Source organism: Triticum urartu, chromosome 3A, assembly GCF_056163025.1.
Source record: "Triticum urartu cultivar PI428250 chromosome 3A, HENAU_Tu73, whole genome shotgun sequence".
NCBI lineage: Eukaryota > Viridiplantae > Streptophyta > Magnoliopsida > Poales > Poaceae > Triticum > Triticum urartu.
The window spans coordinates 688,812,860-688,833,569 of record NC_141875.1 but is presented as its reverse complement, the minus strand read 5'-3'; the positions used below and the strand labels follow the sequence as shown (position 1 = coordinate 688,833,569).

Sequence of the window (20,710 nt, the reverse complement as noted above, 5' to 3'; positions counted from 1 at the left end):
CCATGCATGTTAGAGGATTCAATCATTCAGATATAGTTGCACCAAAGTGTAGTACACGATTTAAAAGTCTCTATCATGGAAAGCAAGGGAGGGTGAATTGAGATCACTGGTTGATCTTTTGATCCATAATGATCCTATGCAGAAAAATGAAATTATATTTTTATACTGTGATTCTATATGCACAAGATCATGGAAAAAACCTTATTCGTCCATTGGAAACCATCCAAATTCTAAACAATTGACCAGGTACATCATGGATTTGGGTTTGATCAGTTACATGGTTATCATGTATATATTATGTTGTTTGGTAGTTCAAGTCCTATAATTGGTCACAACTTCAGCAACACATGGGAGATTCAGGGTGTTTTTGTTCAAAGTTATGGGTTGGGCTGACATTGATATGCTGCTCTCTACAAATACTGTACTAGACTAGAGAGGAGATGCTATTCTGAAAAACATCACTCCTCCAGGCACCTTTTTTGTTCAGCTGTTTTTTTTTGTTTGAGTGTCTCTTTGCTAATATTTCTGTTGATTGTTATAGCTCCTCCGGTAATGTTGCTTTGGTCATTTTGAAAGAAGTGGTTATAGCTCAACTTATTCTTATTGCACTTCTCCTTTTTTTATTTGTTATGTCCATCTTAATGTAGGTCAATAGCAGGTTACTCTGATTTAAGAGGGAAAAGAGGCATCTTTGCTTTACACATACTATAGCTATGTCAAGGCACTACCTCAGGTTAACTTCTGCGTACTCTGTCTATCCATTTATTTCCATCAAGATAATCATGCATTAGGCAAGGTTGTTTTGCATCAAAGTATGCTTGACTTGACCTTCATAAGGGTAACTTACGCATCATTTAGCTACAATGACAAAAATGTTGTTGTATGCTAAGAAGAAAATACAAACTGACTTAAAGAACATAAAAGACCTGCTTCTTGATCCTCTTCAGAAGTTTTAACATTTTTTTTAACCTTCAAAGAGGAAGTTTAACAGTGTATTAAAAAATGATAAAGACCAATGACTCTGGGGCTATTATCATATTATATTTGGAAGACTAACTCGCAGTGATGATTTATAAGATGATAGTAAGCCCCAACCCTCAATTGTTGGCTGCTCTAATTGCACCTGAAATGCTTACACATAAACTAACAAAAAGGAAAAGTTTTGATCTGAATGTGATTTTGTGGGTATGCAATCTGAAAGTTAATTCTTCTTGTTCACTTGATAAAATGTTGGTAACCTACATTATGTGGGCTCTTGGATTGCAGCAGATAATGATTACTACGTGTCATATGCCAAATAAATGTGTAGTTTAGTGTAGTCCTATCTTAACTTACAAATAAATAGATAACATGCATTTGCTTGATTTTCATTTTGTATGGTGCGTAGAACGTTACTAGACTCTATATTGTTAGGCTAATTAAGCAAAAGTGGCATTGACACCGAAAACATGAGTTTACTTTTAAGAGAAGATTTCAAAGTTCTATGGCATGTCAAGAATTATGGTTTAATATAAGGATAATATTGGGAGAGGATATGCAATTATGGCTTTGCAAGTTTTAATGATGTGATTTTAAAGATCCCTAAAGTTATTTACCCTTTTGCATAATTGATCATTTGGTCATTTGAAAGAAACATATATGTGAGGGGTTAGGTTGTTTGCGAGTGGTGGCGACTCGAAGCTAGCGTTGTTTGGATCTAAGGTACGTGAACGGGATAGGGCAGCAAGCCACGAGCAATTGGAGAAGAAGCTCGGTAACAATAAGAGCACATCCTCATGAAGATGGTGGCTGTAGGTTGTGGCTGCATGCTTGGTGTTCCACTAGGACCATAAGATTCTTTGCATGAACGGAAGGTAACAAACCAATTCCTCACTCCAATTACTCAAGCATAGTTTGGTTTCTAGATCATTCAACTAATACTTTGTGCAATCATTCTTAGATCCCTACCTTGAAGAATTCATTTTTTGACGCATGCTATTTTCTGGCCCGTGGTACAGATCTGGCACATGGATACATACAAGAGCAAAATAGATTCCTTGGTACTGAGATGAGTAGCAATAAACCAGGATGGATGATCTGGTCATATAGTTTGACAACTCTGAAACTTATTGTACGACTTAGTTTCTGCCTAGATATAGATGATTCAAATGTTAACTTTTGAGAAAAGATCGACAATGGTATCCCCAAAATATTGCAGGAGGGTGTGTGTGCTCATTTAAAATTTAAATAAAGAATATGATCACTCAAATAGCTAATACTTATTTTGACCTTTGTTTTGATTTTCCAGAATGTTGAACGTTATTGGGTGACATTTCTCGTCATGACATTTAATTAGAGGATATTTGTTATCAAGAGACACCAATGTCTCAGGTATAGATATTTTGTTCTAGGGAGCACTAAAGAAAATGGAATACAACAAATCTAGGTTTGCTAGGCTGGTTTTTGAACATATACGAATGGTGTAGATTGTAGAAGATACCTAGGAATGGAGTTTTATTAACTTCATTGCTGGTGTAGGATTGTTAGGCCCGTGTAGTTGCTTGTTGTACTGATGTTGGAAATGTATCATTGCCTTGTTAGTTCATAGATCCCACTTTAGGACCTTCGAGAACATGGAAATGAACATGTATGTAATACATGCTTTGATGTTTTTTAGATGCCAGTGACTGTATGTTCACAACATTAAAACTAATCTGCACACTTGGTGGGAAGATGAGGTGGCAGGGCTTTACTATCAATGGCTCCTTTCTCGCATATTATATATAAAAAATCAGGGACAACCATTGTGACATGAGCTTATTTTGCCTATTATGCTGCTTTGCATGATCAATTGCAGTTCCATAAGGCAGTTCTACCTATCTCGCCAACACAAGAACTGTCTCTCTAACACAAAAAAAAAAGTACGCAGGAAGGCAGCATAAAAAGTACATAGGATCTGCATTTTCATTGATAGAGGGAGGGCAAACAGCACGCCAATTGTACATGGTAAAGAAAGAAAATGGAAATGAAAATTAAAAACTAAAGAGAAGAATACAATGATCCATGATAAGATGCTGGCCACCAGCGAACGCCCACATGACCAAACCCATAGTAGGTCCTAAGGCACACATATATTTTTTATTAAGGAGGATAATTGGATTAAGAGATCAAACCAGAGATGTTTTTTAAAATATATGCATTGTAGCCCATAGCAACGCACGGGCATTCTACTAGTTTATTTTATGTTTGGGTTTGTAATTGCCGCATGATAGATACATACACGACATAATAAAGCAAGCAACTTCTTTAGATTGCCTTCTTGACCGACTTAGGTAAGGTCACATGATCTTGAGAGTATCAACAAACCATATCCCTTCGGCCAGCGCCTTGGAGCTCCCCTTGACATACTCAAGCTTCTCGATGGCCTTGTAGGTCGCTTCGCCTAGCTCCGGGAGCGGCTTCACCATCCCGGCAACACAAGCATGCTGAAACATCACCACGGTGGCCCGGCCTTTCTCAGCGTCCGGCAGCACCCTGTGCTCGACGCTCTTGTACGTGCCATTGGTGAGGATCTGGAGCATGTCGCCGACGTTGATGACCAAGGCGCCTGGCAGTGGGTTCACTGGGTGCCACGTGCCGTTTTTCCTAACCTGCAGGCCGGGGGTGTCGTCGACCTGCAGCAGCAGCGTGAGGCCGAAGGCGTCGTGGTGCGGCATGATGCCGATAACCTTGTCCGGGTGGGGGCACAGAGGGTAGTAGTGGAAGGCAACGCTCTGCCTCTTGCCCTGGAAGGTTTCCACGAGCGTCTCCTGCTCGACCCCGAGGTCGCTCGCCATGAACGGCACGAGGCGGCTTGTGAGGTCTGATATCTCCATTGCGTACTTCTCAAGTGCATACCTGAAAGATTTTTTTGTATATGTGCGCAAATGAGAGAGAGACAAAGCAAACAGAGCAATGCATGTAATTTAAGCAAGAGATGGAGAAGATTAATAGTGTATTATTATTAGGACCTAAATGTTGATGGATCGGCAGGCCAAAACCGAGTGTTCCTTTGCACATTGTCCTCCGTCACGAGGATTAGACACTCTGCCCAGTCCAACTTTTCACAGGATGCTCTGCTGTAGTGGTGTCCAAACCCTTCGAGGCCACCTGCTTCGATGGCCACTGTTTTTTTCTTCTCCAGCGGCAAGCCAAAGAACTGCATAGTATTATTTTTGATATCTTGTACAACTGTTTCGTCAACTCCGTGGTTTGTTAGCTGCGAATACAGAAGAAACAAATTTGATAAATAGATAGTCCCGGAGACTGATCAACAAAGTGTTTTTGGATAGAGAGAAGTGCATATTTCAACCCCGAACTCTTGCCCCTTAATTTAAAACTCAAAATGTAATATCATCTAAAATCCTGACCGGTTTTGAGAGTTGGGGGTTGTAATGTAGACGGTATTGGAATTCAGGGTTGTAAATTAGACTACGGCACGAGTTTGGGGTTGAAATATGCACTTCTCTCTTTTTGGATACGTTTGTTGAAGTTCCACCACTACTTTGAAAAAATTCAGTCTTTTAGTAGGATAGTAGATATAGAAAAATATTGGAATTCTTGTCAAAATATTTCTCTACCATATGACTTAGCTGCATAAAGAATACCAAACTTACGCAAGCTTCCTAGGATTTTTTTTTTGAAAGATACAGCTCATAAGAAATTTGAAAAAAAACTGTGTCATAAAAAAATCGGAAACATTTTATACAAAGAGTGGCACTTGTGTATAGTTGACCTTATAAGTTTCAAGGTCAGATGCTCTCTTGTGTGGAAGAAACAAAAACGAGAAATTTCTATATAAGGATAGCAATGAATCTTGACACAAACTGAATGGTTTAGATAGAACGTGTAGCTTCATAAGGGCTATGAAAAATCCACTTTATTTTAGTAGGTATGCCTAAATATTCGTATTTTGGTCAAAAAAAGTGAAGAATTCATCGTGTCATGACTTGGAGTCGAATAAAAAATAGAAATACTTTCATCAAGTTTCCTAAAATTTTGGTTGGATTTCAGCCCAACTCAAGCGAAAGTTTCTATACCATGCATCTCGACGAGTTGAAGATCTCCAAAAATTACAGAAATTTTAGTGTAGTTGTGCCAGAAATTAATATTTCCTAAGCAACAAGATATCGCACCACAATTTTGTCTAGGGGCCATTACGAAGCATACTCGCATCTATGCCCGGAATAATCTACACTCAATGAACAGTAAATTTAAAAACTCAAAAAAATCTGAATCTTTTTGGCATCGAAAATGTTGCGTAGGACCATGGTTCAGCCGAACCTACGCTCACTTCGCACATCACAGGGCAGCATTTTTTCGTACATGGCTGGTGTGGTAGAACTTGGTGGGAACAGTCAACGCTCATGGCCGGAAGGATCCCGTGTTGATAAACCTACCTACTGCTAACATCGTAAGGAATAAAATAGTGGACAGGCTCCTATACATCTTCACTGTTTACAATTCTTTAGTGCATCACTGTGTCTGTCAGCTGGATCGTAGCCATGATTGATCAATACTGAATTCAACTAGGAAAGCTCACAATTTTTTATCCGCCTCGTTCCCCACATTTGACTGGCCCCACATCTAACATGCATCAGCTACATTTCAACTATTTATGTTTTTGTTGCTTGGCTCTGAAGTTTGTTTTCCCTTCTTCACCTAAGATATTTTAGATTTCCCCTTCTTTAATCGCAGATATAGAAGAAGATTTTTGTTCTTCAATGAGTTTCACTATTAATACCATTGTAGAGTACATTTGTTCTAGAAAATAAGAACAATAAAAAACCACCATAAAGGTTTTCCAATCTGCGTGTCATGTGGTGTCAGTGGTGTCAGTCTGTCTAAGGTCACTTAGAGCTACATTTAGTTGAAAAATAATCATTCTCTAGCGCATTTAGAATGTCTATCCATAACCTGTCAAAAAATATATTGATCCATAACCATTTGAGAGAATAATAGATATAAAAAGCAGATAGTGTACGGCTACAGTTCATAAGGGCGTCCGCCACTGTGCCAGCCCATGCTGTTCAGAAAAGGCAAACCTAGCCAAGTCTATGAGGAAGCTGGCCAAGACAAAGATTAAGCTAAATTGAGAAATTTGAATTTTAACCAGGCTCGAATCCACATGGAGAACAGTACTAGATGGAACGGCAGTGACCATGGGTTTGGATGGACCATGGTCCAGAACCTCACCTCTCGCCCGAGTACGCAAGGAGCATACCTGGAAGAAGCCCCAGTCCTGACACGCAGAGCCAAGCTTGGCGATCTCCGCTTCCGAGAACTCCGGGTCAAGCAGCATCGCCATGTCTACGACCGGCAGCTCGTAGCTCTCGTCGTCGCCCACGACGACCCCCTCCCTGGCCTCATCTGACTGGACATACCTGTCGGGGATCACGGTGGAGTCCGTGAACGTGTCCGTAATCTGGGCCCTGCTCATCACCTTGTCGCCGGCACTCTCCATGGATCCGGCTGCTTAGCCTTCCGTGTGCGTCCCCCTAGCTCCTCCCAGCAATGATTGCTAAACTGAATTGCCCGGTGTGTATGGTTTCTGTTCTTGTGCGTTGGGTCGGTGGTGGGTTGAGTTGTGCGCCCAGATGAGAATCCACTTAAGTAGAGTACTCAATTAGCTAGTGGTTTGGTTTCCACGGTGTTAGTTGTTTGCAATTCACGCAATTCTGTCGGTAGTTAGCCATGTACTAAATCTGTAAAGAAATGTAAGATGATTAGTGACCTAAAACATCTTATACTCCTTTCATCCTGAATTATTTGTCTTAGCTTTCTCTAAATACGAATGTATCTAGACACGTTTTAGTGTTAAATATATCCATATCACGAAGATAATATTAGTTTACAAAGCGGGTACGCGCCTGTCAGCAATATCTCCATGATTCAGCTTGGCTCCAACTCAATCGGACAAGAAGTAGTGGTTAACTGGTTGTTATCACAGTTTTTGTTCGTATCGTGATGGTGTGCTACAACAATAGCCAAAATATGCACAAACCTTTTTTTTTTCTTGAGTCATGACAGGCTTTACCTTTCTTTTCCTTAGCGCACCCACAACTCAGGCGCATACCGCGGGCGCCAGGCTCAAATTTTCAGCGAAACTGTTATTCGCTCCGTTTCATACTAATTATTGCTTAATTTTTTTTAGGATATGGAGGAGGACCCCGGTCTCTTCATCTGGACGATACATGCAGCCAGTTTATTAATTATTCACACAAGACCTTACAAAATTATACAACGGTAAAACTAAAATCACCGTCTACGAAACATCCGTCGCTATTCCTATCCAATTGATATAGGGATGCTGATAGTCTGGGCCTAATACCAAACAAACCTCGCAGCCAAACCTAACATCTAAGACTGAGGCCGCGGCCGCCACCTGCCATCAATTCATCTTCAGTGTTGTACTGCTGCATCTACCTTGCTCGGTCTAGCTACCGTCGACGCCACCACGACGCCAGACAACGCCACCATCCTGTGCTCGTCCATCATCACACGTCCATCGGCGAGACCCCGCTGCTTCATGCCGCTGAGAACCGCCGTTGTCGACGTGTCAAATGCCACGCCGCTCCTCCGACGCGAAACACCACCTGCTGCCACTGGTCCTATCTCCTCTGCCTGCAGTTCCTCAAACTGAGCACCCAAACACCCCAGGCGGCGCCTCCAAGAAGGGCACTACACACGCAGTGCCGCCGCTGGCCAATCTAAGGAGATTTAGGGTTTTCACCCGGGCATGGGTCGGGGTGGAAGGCAGGGACCTCGATGGGACCTGCAAGTAGGAGAACGGCGACCCTGGTCGTTGCCACCATCGAGATGAACGAGTTATTCAGAATTTCCTCCGGTCTGATGTCACCTCTACCAGTTCCCGCGAACGCAGCGAGGCCGACGACCGCGATCGTAAGCCACCAAATACAGCGAGAGAGAGCCTGCAGCATGGAGGAGATCCACTGACGACTCACCGCCCACGTGATCAATACGCCGTCCATACACCCCACGTGAACATCACCAGCCGAGGGCGCCGTCGCCATGCCTAATGGGGCCGCCACCCCTGGTCCAGGTTGTTAGAGTTAAACATGAAAGTGCATATCCCCTGTCTGGTTTGATACATATGTACGTGTGCGTGTAGGACTCGAAGTAGTCACCGAGTAGGACTTGGTACTAGTTAGCTTTAGCTAGTTTTTTTTTTTTGAAAAGAGAGGACTCCCCAGCCTCTGCATCAGAATGATGTATACGACCATATTTATAGATAAAAAAGGTTCAACAAGGTCTTAATGTCTTAAAACAAATAAAAAACGCAGGCTCACACAGAGCCACAACGCCAAGAACAAAAGGCCAAAAAGCCACAACCGGCTGGCAAAACAAAAGATAGGTAAACTAATCACCTATCCTATTATATGACCGTCATCCAAACCGGTTGAAGATATCCCGCGCTACCATCTCCCACTGGACAGATCCAGTAACCAAACGCCCCTGACCTACGTCGGAGTGAGTAAGGACCACATACGGATTAGCGCGGTAGCCCGAAATAAAGCCTGCAAAAAATGAATAGTTGTTGTTCTGTTAAAAGCCAAATCATCTCTGCATTTTCAAATTGCCCATAACAACGCGCATACTCCTACATGAATATGTCTAACTGTTTCGGACTCTATCCCAACAAGCCACGTTCCAAATAACGCACTGACCGAATTCGGAGGAGTAATGTTAAAGGCAATTTGCACAGCGCGCCACAAAACTCTTGCCAACGGGCAATCAAAAAAGAGGTGCTCAATAGTCTCGTCCTGATCACAAAAACTACACCTGGTAGATCCTGTCTAGTTGCGCTTAACCAAATTATCCTTTGTTAAACTTACTTGTTTATGCACAAATCACATAAACACTTTAATTTTCAAAGGAACTTTGACTTTCCAAACATGTTTGGAACTAGGAATAATACTAGAGTTAATGACATCGATATACATCGACTTGACTGTGAACTCTTCAGACCTAGTAAGCTTCCAACACAACTGATCGGGCTGATGAGCTAGCTGAACCTCCATCAGTCTACTCACCAAATGAAGCCATGCTTCCCATCGTTCGCCCACAAGCACCCTCTGAAACTGAATATTAAGGAGAATGGACTGCATAATCGTTGCAACAAGAGAATCATGACGCTGAACAATACGATATAGGGACGGATACTGGAGCGCCAATGGCGTTTCACCAAGCCACGTATCCTCCCAGAAGCGAGTGGTGTTGCCATTACCGACAATAAACTTTGTTCTATTAAAGAAGACAGCTTTGACTCTCATAAGCCCCTTCCAAAACGGTGAATCAGTTGGTCTCACTGTCACCTGGGACAAAGTCTTGGACTGCAGATACTTACTATGGAGAATCTGCGCCCACGTTGCCTCAGTCTCAACTGACAACTTATACAGCCACTTACTGAGAAGACATCTGTTCTTGACTTTAAGATTCTCAATACCAAGCCCCCCTGGTCCTTTGGTCGACAGATGATATCCCATTTGGCGAGTCGGTATTTTCTCTTAAGTTCATCACTCTGTCAGAAGAATCGGGATCGATAGAAGTCCAGCATTTTCCTAACCCCAACTGGGACTTCAAAGAAGAATAAGAGAAACATAGGCATACTCGTGAGCACCGAATTAATAAGAATCAATCGGCCTTCATAAGACATGAGTTTTTCTTTCCAGCAACTCAGTTTCTTCTCAAACCGATTCTCGATGCACTTCCACTCTCTGTTTGTTAGCTTACGATGGTGAATGGGTATACCTAGATACGTAAAAGGTAAAGCTTCTAATTTACATCCAAACAATTGCCTATAAGCCTCTTGTTCGTCCTTGGCTCTACCAAAGCAGAACAACTCGCTTTTATGAAAGTTAATTTTTAATCCAGTTAATTGTTTAAATAAACATAACATCAACTTCATATTTCTCGCTTTTACCAAATCGTGCTAGTATATATACTCGTATATCCTCTTTAAACTTTGTAACCGTGAGTTGGAGCAATACACAAAGAGCAGGTACGAGACATACCTGTGGCAATTCAATTGATTCTAGCGTACTTGTGTACGTGCGTTTGCAAGTCAGCCGGCTAGCTAGTTGCTCGACTTGATCGGCCGAGGCTGCTATCTTCTACGTACGTGTTCTAGTACGTGACCAAGTCAATTGGAAGCCAGCTTTATGTGCTACGGTCCTTGTCGACGTAAAGAAACTTCGTCAAGTTCGTCATCGTCATTCGTCCGTTGGTTGTATCGCCGTCGCCGGAAGTACTCGACGTCGGGACTGGACCAACAATTGATATCTAGAGCAAGGTTGATCTCCTAATAACAGGAGGTCATGTCGGACGACGACAAGGCCAAGCAGCTGGCGGAGTACTTTGGTGCAACTAAAGTAATTACTGCTCCGGTGAGATCGGAGTATCCATAATTCTATCGTGGGAACTTCGTGGTGTGGGCGACCATGATGGAGTGGGCGCTCGAGGCCAATGAGCTCTGGGAAGCCGTCGATCCCGACGGTGACAAGTATCTGAAGGGTGGTGCCTTGTATCGGAAGGATCCCCGGGCTATCACGGCCATCTGCTCGGTGATGCCGATGGACGTGTGGTAGCATCTAATCTTGAAGACATCAACGAAGGAGGCGTGGAACACGCTCAAGACATTGCATCTAGCGCACTCGCGTGTGCGCGAGGCGAAGTTGCAAACTTTGCTGAAAAGTTATGAGAATCTGAGGATGGGAGAAGATGAGACGGTGGACACCTTCGAAGCGAGGGTTGCAACAATGGTAAACGCGTCGGATGACGAGTGAGGGAGTCCTGGATTAGGGGTGTTCGGGTAGCCGGACTATACCTTCAGCCAGACTCCAGGACTATGAAGATACAAGATTGAAGACTTCGTCCCATGTCCGGATGGGACTTTTCTTGGCGTGGAAGGCAAGCTTGGCGATGCGGATATTCAAGATCTCCTACCATTGTAACCGACTCTGTGTAACCCTAACCCTCTCCGGTGTCTATATAAACCGGAGGGTTTTAGTCCATAGGACAACTTCATCATACAACAATCATACCGTAGGCTAGTTTCTAGGGTTTAGCCTCCTTGATCTCGTGGTAGATCTACTCTTGTACTACCCATATCATCAATATTAATCAAGCAGGACATAGGGTTTTACCTCCATCAAGAGGGCCCGAACCTGGGTAAAACATCGTGTTCCTTGCCTCCTGTTACCATCCGGCCTAGACGCACAGTTCGGGACCCCCTACCCGAGATCCGCCGGTTTTGACACCGACATTGGTGCTTTCATTGAGAGTTCCTCTGTGTCGTCGCTTTTAGGCCCGATGGCTCCTTCGATCATCAACAACAATGCAGGCCAGGGTGAGACTTTTCTCCCCGGACAGATCTTCGTCTTCGGCGGCTTCGCACTGCGGGCCAATTCGCTTAGCCACCTTGAGCAGATCGAAAGCTACGCCCCTGGCCACCAGGTCAGGTTTGGAAGCCTAAACTACACGGCTGACATCCGCGGGGACTTGATCTTCGACGGATTCGAGCCACAACCAAGCGCGCCGCACTGTCTCGATGGGCATGATATAGCTCTGCCGCCAAACAGCGCCTTGGAGGCCGCACACGCATCGGTTCCGACCATTGATTCGGAGCCTACTGCGCCGATCGAGGATCAGCGGTTGGACGCTGCCTCAGGGGCTGCGATCTCAGAGGCGACCGAGCCGAACTCCAGCCCCGCACTCCGCATGGCCCGTGACTCCGAGGAGCCGGATTCCTCTCCGAACTCCGAGCCCCCCACGCCCCTGCCGATCGAACCCGATTGGGCGCCGATAATGGAGTGAGACATCCTGAATTCTCTAAAGTCTCTCTCTTTATCAGGAGAGCCCTGGCCGGACTACGGTCAGCAAGGTTGGGATACGGACGATGAAGAAATTCAAAACCCACCCACCACCCACTTGGTAGCCACTGTCGACGACTTAACCGACATGCTTGACTTCGACTCCGAAGACATCGACGGCATGGACGACGACGCAGAAGACGAACAAGAACCAGCACCTGTAGGGTGCTGGAAGGCCACCTCATCATATGACATATATATGGTGGACACTCCAAAGGATGGAGATGGCGATGGAACAGCGGGGGACGATACCTCTAAGAAACAGCCCAAGCACCGACGTCAGCGGCGCCGCTCTAAATCCCGCCAAAGCAAAAACGGTGATTCCCGCACGGGAGATAATACTACTTCGGATAGCGCCGAAGAACACCCCCTCCAGCAAGATTCAGCACAGGAGGACAGAGATGCCAGCCCTCACGAGAGGGCGGCGGACCAAGAGGTTGAGGATGATAATTATACGCCTCCCTCCGAAGACGAGTTCGTCATGCCAGAGGATCTCGCCGAACAAGAGCATTTTAAACGCAGACTTATGGCCACGGCAAGCAGCCTCAAGAAAAAGCAGCAACAGCTTAGAGCTGATCAGGATTTACTAGCTGACAGATGGACTGAAGTCCTTGCGGCTGAAGAGTATGAACTCGAACGCCCCTCCAAGAATTACCCAAAGCGCAGGCTGCTACCCCGACTAGAGGAGGAAGCACCTACATCACCAGCGCATGACATGGCCGACCGGCCACCTCGTGGCCGCGACAGAGAGGCCTCTTGGCCCTCCGCTCAAGCCATGCCCCGACGCCGCGTCAAGCATACTAAGACACGGGAAAATGCGCCCGACCTGCGCGACATACTGGAGGACAAGGCAAGGCAAACAAGATCGATCTACGGATCGCGCAGGCACCCCACGGCACGTGACAGTGATCGTCACTCCGGATGCAATAAATCCGGCCGAGCCGAACTCAACAGACAAAGCTCCTTCGAGTTGCGTCGTGATATAGCCCAATACAGAGGTGCCGCACACCCACTATGCTTTACAGATGAAGTAATGGATTATAAAATTCCTGAGAGCTTCAAACCCGTAAACATCGAATCGTACGATGGCACAATAGATCCTGCGGTATGGATCGAGGATTATGTCCTTCATATCCACATGGCCCGCGGTGATAATCTACACGCCATCAAATACCTCCCACTCAAACTTAAGGGACCGGCCCGGCATTGGCTTAACAGCTTGCCAGCAGACTCAATCGGTTCTTGTGAGGACCTGGAAGCCGCATTTCTTGACAACTTCCAGGGCACTTATGTGCGACCACCGGACGCCGATGACCTAAGCCACATAATTCAGCAGGCAGAGAAATCGGCCAGGCAATTCTGGACACGGTTCCTAACAAAGAAAAACCAGATAGTCGACTGTTCGGACACAGAGGCCTTAGCGGCCTTCAAGCATAATATCCGTGACGAGTGGCTTGCCCGGCACCTGGGACAGGAAAAGCCGAAATCTATGGCAGCCCTCACGACACTCATGACCCGCTTTTGCGCGGGAGAAGACAGCTAGCTAGCTCGCAGCAACAATTTAACCAAGAACCCTGGTAATTCTAATATCAAGGACAAAAGCGACAGGTCGCGTCGGAACAAACAAAAGCGCCGCGTTAACAGCGACAGCAACGAGGATAAGACAGTTAATGCCGGATTCCGAGGCTACAAATCCGGTCAACAGAAAAAGGCATTCAAAAGAAATACTCAGGGCCCGTCCAGTTTGGACCGAATACTCGACCGCTTGTGCCAGATACATGGCACCCCTGAAAAGCCAGCCAATCACACCAACAGGGACTGTTGGGTGTTTAAGCAGGCAGGCAAGTTAAGAGCCGAAAACAAAGACAAGGGGCTGCATAGCAACGACGAGGAGGAGCCCAGGCCACCGAACAACAGTGGACAGAAGGGATTTCCCCCGCAAGTGCGGACGGTGAACATGATATACGCAACCCACATCCCCAAGAGGGAGCAGAAGTGTGCGTTACGGGACGTATATGCGATAGAGCCAGTCGCCCCAAAGTTCAACCCATGGTCCTCCTGCCCGATCACCTTTGATCGAAGGGACCACCCCACTAGCATCCGCCATGGCGGCTTTGCCGCATTGGTTCTAGACCCAATCATTGACGGATTTCATCTCACAAGAGTCCTCATGGACGGCGGCAACAGCCTGAACCTGCTTTACCAGGATACAGTGCGAAAAATGGGCATAGATCCCTCGAGGATCAAGCCCACCAAAACGACCTTTAAAGGCGTCATACCAGGTGTAGAAGCCAACTGTACAGGCTCAGTCACACTGGAAGTGGTCTTCGGATCTCCGGATAACTTCCGAAGCATGGAGTTAATCTTCGACATAGTCCCGTTCCGCAGTGGCTATCACGCACTGCTCGGGCGAACCGCATTCGCAAAATTCAACGCGGTACCGCACTATGCATACCTCAAGCTCAAGATGCCAGGCCCTAGAGGAGTAATCATGGTCAATGGGAACACTAAACGCTCCCTCCGAACGGAGGAGCATACGGCAGCGCTCGCAACAGAAGTACAAGGCAACCTCTTTAGGCAGTTCTCCAGTTCGGCCTTCAAAAAGCCGGACACTGTCAAGCACGCCCGGAGTACCCTACAACAAGACCGCCTGGCACATTCTGAGCTAGCGTAGCAATGCGGCCCCAACCCTAGCCTTCGCGATATAGCGAAACCAGTGCCTCGCGTACATAACTACGCTCTTGAAATACCATGGGCACAGGGGAAGGGGCACTATCATGGCACGCCCGAAATACGGCTTAAACTGCACCAGGGGCTGCCGGATTCCTTTTTTTTCTCTTACTCTCAGGACTCCATACTTCGGATGACCTGTTCGGCAATTCAACTGCCGCACAAACGATGCAAGATCTAGGAAAGTAGACAAGCCACGCCGCATTATGGAACTCCCAGGTGGTCTCTATTGCGAGCAGTATACCTATTTTTTAATACAATTTCGCGGCCTGCCCCTGGCCAGGACATGTTAAATAGTCCAATTTCTTTTGCTTATCGCACTATTTGTATCGTTTCGCTTTCATAGCAGTCTTTCTATAAACAATGCATAGCTTTTTGTCTATTTTTTGCATTATCCTCTTTTTATATATATGTTTATCAATAACATGTTGCATCAGTACACTGTGGTACGGCAAAAATACGCCAGGGGCTTCAGTACCCATCAATATGGCGTGATAAGTCCGCACACTTTCACAAGTGCGGCACCCCGAACTTATAGCACTATATGCATCGGCTCCGAATCATGATTTGGGTCAATAGTTGGGTTTGCCCGGCTCCTATGTTTTGGTGCCTTACGTTCCGCTATATCGGCTAAGGTAGCACTAGGAGAACTACTGCGATTGTGCCCCAGTTGAGCTGGGCTGAGCACCTCAGTAGAGAAAGCTAAAACTGACTGTCATGATGAGGCGAGAGACCGGTCGCTGTTCGAGAGGTTTTTCGAGTCCTTAAAGACTTATGCCGCTTCGAGCGAGGAACCGGCTTTGTCCGGCCAAGGCGTGGATAGCACTCCGAACTCGGTCTTCCGAATACTAGGGACTTCGCCAAAATATAAAATTATATAGTTCTATGCTAAGTGAGAGTGTTCAAGCATTATAGTCCGATTGCCTTGTTCGTTGTGCTGAGCGCCTCCCTCGACGGACCCAATCATGGGAAAAAGAGTGCTCAGGTTTATCCCGAACACCCCAGCACTAGTGGCATGGGGGCAGAAGCCGATGACTGGCCATCTCTCAATTTTTTGATAAATGGCCGCACAGAAAGTAATATTTTAAAATCAAGCATTGCTTAGCGCATATGAACAAGTTTTCAGCGCACATGATAACACGAGCGAGTTCATTCAAAAATTACAGCCTTGGTGCATTCATCCGCCATAAGGCGGGCACCGGCCAGAACATCCTTGTAATAGTTCTCGGGCTTGCAATGCTCCTTCCCCGGCGGCGGCCCGTCCCTCACAAGCTTCTCACCGTCTAGCTTACCCCAGTGCACCTTTGCACGGACAAGGGCCCTACAGGCACCTTCGATGCAGACGGAGCGCTTGATGACCTCGAGCCTTGGACAAGCCTCCACCAGCCACCGCACCAGTCCGAAGTAGCTCCCAGGCTGTAACACCCTCGATGCGACTATATCTCCCACGTGTCGAGGCACGACTTAGAGGCATAATCGCATTGAAGGCATATGTCGCAAGTGAGGTAATCTTCACACAACCCATGTAATATATAAAGGAAAGAGATACATAGTTGGCTTACAATCGCCACTTCACACAATTACATGAATAAAGCATTACATCAACCAAATTCAAACAGGGTCCGACTACGGAACCAAAATAAAAGAAGAACCCCAAATGCGACAAAGGTCCCCGATCGACCCCAACTGGGCTCCACTACTGATCAACTAGAACGGAAACAACACAGAGGACAAGATCTTCAACGAGCTCCTCCTGAGCTTGGTTGCGTCATCTGCACGGACTCATCGGCACCTGCAAGCTGGTTTTGGAAGTATCTGTGAGCCACGGGGACTCAGAAATCTCGCACCCTCGCGATCAAGACTATTTAAGCTTATGGGTAAGGTAAAAGTATGAGGTGGAGCTGCAGCAAGCGACTAGCATATATGGTGGCTAACATACGCAAATGAGAGCGAGAAGAGAAGGCAAAGCACGGCCGATAAAAGTATGATCAAGAAGTGATCCTAGACTACCTACGTCAAGCATAACTCCAACAACCGTGTTCACTTCCCGGACACCGCCGGAAAGAGACCATCACGGTTACACACGCGGTTGATTCATTTTAATTAAGGTCAAGTTCAGGTTTTCTACAACCGGACGTTAACAAATTCCCATCTGCCCATAACCGCGGGCACGGCTTTCGAAAGTTCAAATCCCTGCAGGGGTGTCCCAACTTAGCCCATGACAAGCTCTCACGGTCAACGAAGGAATAGACCTCCATCCGAGACGTTCCGATCAGGCTCGGTATCCCGGTACAACAAGACATTTCGACAGGGTAAAACTAAACCAGCAACACCGCCCGAATGTGCCGACAAATCCCGATAGGAGCTGCACATATCTCTTTCTCAGGGCACACTCAGATGAGCCAGACGTCGGGTAAGCCAGCCCAGAGTTGCCCCTGGTAGCCTCGGACATCGCTCAGTTGGACCAACACTCAGAGGAGCACTGGCCCGGGGGGTAAAATAATGATGACCCTCAGGAGCACGACTCCCAAGGGAAAAGAAAAGGCTAGGTGGCAAATGGTAAAACCAATGTTGGGCATTGCTGGAGGAGCTTTACTTAAGGCGAACTGTCAAGGGGTTCCCATAATAGCCCAACCGCGTAAGGGACGCAAAATCCGGGAACATAACACCGATATGACGGAAACTAGGGCGGCAAGAGTGGAACAAAACACCAGGCATAAGGCCGAGCCTTCCACCCTTTACCAAGTATATAGATGCATTAATTAAATAAGATATATCGTGATATCCCAACAAGTAAATAAATACCCCAACAAGGAACGGCCTCCAATCTTCACCTGCAACTAGCAACGCTATAAGAGGGGCTGAGCAAAGCGGTAACATAGCCATTCAACGGTTTGCTAGGACAGGGTGGGTTAGAGGTTGACATGGCAATTGGGAGGCTGACAAGCAAATGGTAGGCATCGTAGCATTGGCATAGCAAAGAGCGAGCAAACTAGCATAGCAAAGATAGTAGTGATTTCGAGGGTATGATCATCTTGCCTGAAATCCCGCAAGGAAGAAGAACGAGTCCATGAAGAAGACAAACGGACGTAGACGAACGGGTCCTCACATCTCGACGTTAACGGAACCCACCCGAAGAAGCAATCACCGGAAAAGAAGCACACAACATAGTAAACAACCACCACATAATCATGACATGATGCACAATCAAGTATGATGCATGTCCGGTTTAATGAGGCATGGCATGGCAAAATGCACAAGCAATCCTACAAATTAAGTGGAGCTCGATATGCATCGGGATGCATATTGACAAAACACCACATCAATTATTTAGTTCTCTCTCGTTTATGTACCCCAACAATATTAAATGTTGATTAACATGGCAAGAGGGTGATGCAAATGAAAACTACCTATCTAGTCAAGGTTAAATGAGGCCGGAGGCAACGAACAACAATTCCGGAAACTCCTCATGTGCAAATATTAGGTTAGGTCCTGTTCTGCCCTAAACACAATTTTAGAGTTGTTAAACATGCAAGATGAGTGCACCATGATAAACTAGGCAAAATTCTACCCCAAAAACATATAAAGTTTATTAAAATCGGAGTTATGGTTATTTAGTTATGAATTAAATCATTTTAACATGGCATAGGAGCAAATTGGTGCAAACAGCATTTAAATATTTTAAACATGGATGAAAGTTGGATATTATTAATCTACACAAAATTCTGAGCAAGTTTTATATATAACTTATTTTAATCCGATGCACGGTTTGTGAGATATTAAATGCATGAACTAGGGGGACTATACTGCAAAACTGCCAATGCACTGGATAATGAACAAATTCGCAGGACCCGAAGAAAAATACATATCGGGCTGAAACTGGAACAGGGCAGGCGCTGGGGCTGCTCACCCATGGACCTGGCCCGGTCGGAGGGAGAGGCAGGCCAGCTGGGCTGGCGCGGTGCGGAGGAGGTGGCCCGGCTGGGCCTGGCGCTGCGCCCCACGCGGCTGGCGAAGGGAGCTGGGGAGGAGGCCGAGCGAGGCCGGCGCTGGAGATGGGCCCGGGAGCGCGGCCCGAAATGAAGAGGAAGGAGGCCGGCGAGCTGGGGCAGACTCGGGCGTGGCCCACGTGGAGGCGCGGCGCGGTCAACGCAGATGGATCGGGCTCCTCCCGATCTGGCGCAGGGAGCGATGACTCCGGTGAAGCCGTGGACGGCGGCGCGGTTCCGGCGGAGATGTGCTCCGGCGAGGGGAGGCCTGCCGTGAGCAGGAAGGGGCGGATCCCGGCGCGTGATGACCGGATATGGCGACAGCGGCGCCGGACGGGGCTCCAAGTCGCAGGGCGGCGCGCTTCCGGCGAAGGTTGCAGGCGAGGTCGCCGGCGGAGAGACGCTAGGCGGCGGAGGCGCGGATCGAGGGGCTCCTCCCCTCGACCGGCTACGGGAGCGAGGAGGCGCGGGGTGCCTGCGGGCGGCGGCGGAGATCCGGGCTCGCGCGGGCCCCGGATGGGCTCGCGGGCCGGCGGCGAAGTGGGGCGACGCGGAAGCCGGCTGGGACAGGTGGCGGCCGCGGGTCGGAGGAGAGCGGCGGCGGGGCTGAGGTGGCGCGCTCCGATTGGCTGGAGTGAGGTGGCGCGCGGGGGCGGACATGTCTGGTGCAGCGCGGACGCGTCCGGTGGCGCGGGGAGGAGTGGATCTAGGGTTTAGACTGCGAAATGATCCGAAATTTCGGGGAGGGGTGCTCTTTTATAGGTAGAGGGAGCTAGGAAGCTCCAAATGAGGTGCAGTTTTCGGCCACGCGATCGTGATCGAACGACCGAGATGATGGAGCAGAGTTAGGTGGGTTTTGGGTCAAAATGGAAGGGTGTTGGGCTGCAACACACACGAGGCCTTCTCGGTCCCTCAGTTAACCGTTAGAGTATCAAACGAAGTCCAAATGGTACGAAACTTGACAGGCGGTCTACCGGTAGTAAACCAAGGCCGCTTGGCAAAACTCGGTCCAATCCGGAAATGTTTAATCCCCACACACGAAAGAAAGGTAGAAATGACCACCGGAGGAGAACGGAACGCCGGATTGCAAAACGGACAACGGGGAAAATGCTCGGATGCATGAGACGAACATGTATGCAAATGAAATGCGCATGATGACATGATATGCAATGCATGACACGCAAGCAAAGACAACGCAACAACAGCGAATAATAGAACGACACCTGGCACATCGGTCTCGGGGCGTCACACAGGCAGGGCCTCTCTAGGCCACAGCCGAACTATGAAGCCCTTCAGGGCCTGTTCGGCCGCCTTGTGGAGCTCGACCAGCTGCTTCAGCTGGTCGCTCAAGGGCACAGGGTGTCCGGCCTCAGCGTACTGAGACCAGAACACCTTCTCCGTCGAGCTGCCTCCCTCGGCTCGGTAGAATGCGGCGGCATCGGATACGCTGCAGGGAAGATCTGCGAATGCCCCTGGAGAGCTCCGGATTCGGGTAAGTAACAAGTAATTTACTTTTATATGTCTACTTTGCATAGAGAATGCCTTACCCGCCGCTATCTTTTTCACCGCATCCAATTCCTGGAGGGCCTTCTGGGCTTCGGCCTTGGCAGATTTGGCAGTTTTAAGGGCCGCAGCAAGTTTGGACGCTCGCGTCTTCGAGTCGAGCTCCAAACTCTCATGTTTTTTCATGAGAGCCTGAAGCTCTTGCTGCACCTCGCCGACCTGCGCCTCAAATTTCTCCTGCTCGGTGCGCTCCATGGCCGCTCTCTTCTTGGCCTCGGACAGCGCCTGCTTGAGGGTCGCCACCTCAGCTGTAGCCCCTACAATAAGCAGTATACTCCTGTCATTTTTTGCAATTGCGTCTTTTTATAAGCATTTTTTCTATAAGGTATAAGGTATCTCTTACCTTCTTTCTCCTTGAGCTGCCATTTGGCAAGGCCGAGCTCTTGCTAGGGCCGCTCGAGGCCCTGCTTCAGGGCATCCACCTCCGCAGTCTGTGCGGCGGTGGCCAGCAGCGAAGCCTGCATATGTATATTGACTCTTTTTTAGTTAGACTCCTGCGATATTTAATAGATCCTCTAT

The 20,710-nt window shown here is 47.4% G+C and overlaps 1 protein-coding gene across 1 annotated transcript; it reads right to left on the bottom strand.

The window, feature by feature from the left end:
- Nucleotides 1–3,091: 3,091 nt before the first annotated feature.
- On the bottom strand, nucleotides 3,092–6,621 carry LOC125545982 (2-oxoglutarate-dependent dioxygenase 11). The gene is made up of 3 exons (XM_048710056.2): nucleotides 6,242–6,621; nucleotides 3,990–4,237; nucleotides 3,092–3,876 (listed from the first exon to the last, which is right to left on the bottom strand). The coding sequence occupies exons 1-3, from the start codon at nucleotides 6,479–6,481 to the stop codon at nucleotides 3,318–3,320; spliced, it is 1,047 nt and encodes a 348-aa protein (XP_048566013.2). The 5' UTR covers nucleotides 6,482–6,621; the 3' UTR covers nucleotides 3,092–3,317.
- Nucleotides 6,622–20,710: the final 14,089 nt, after the last annotated feature.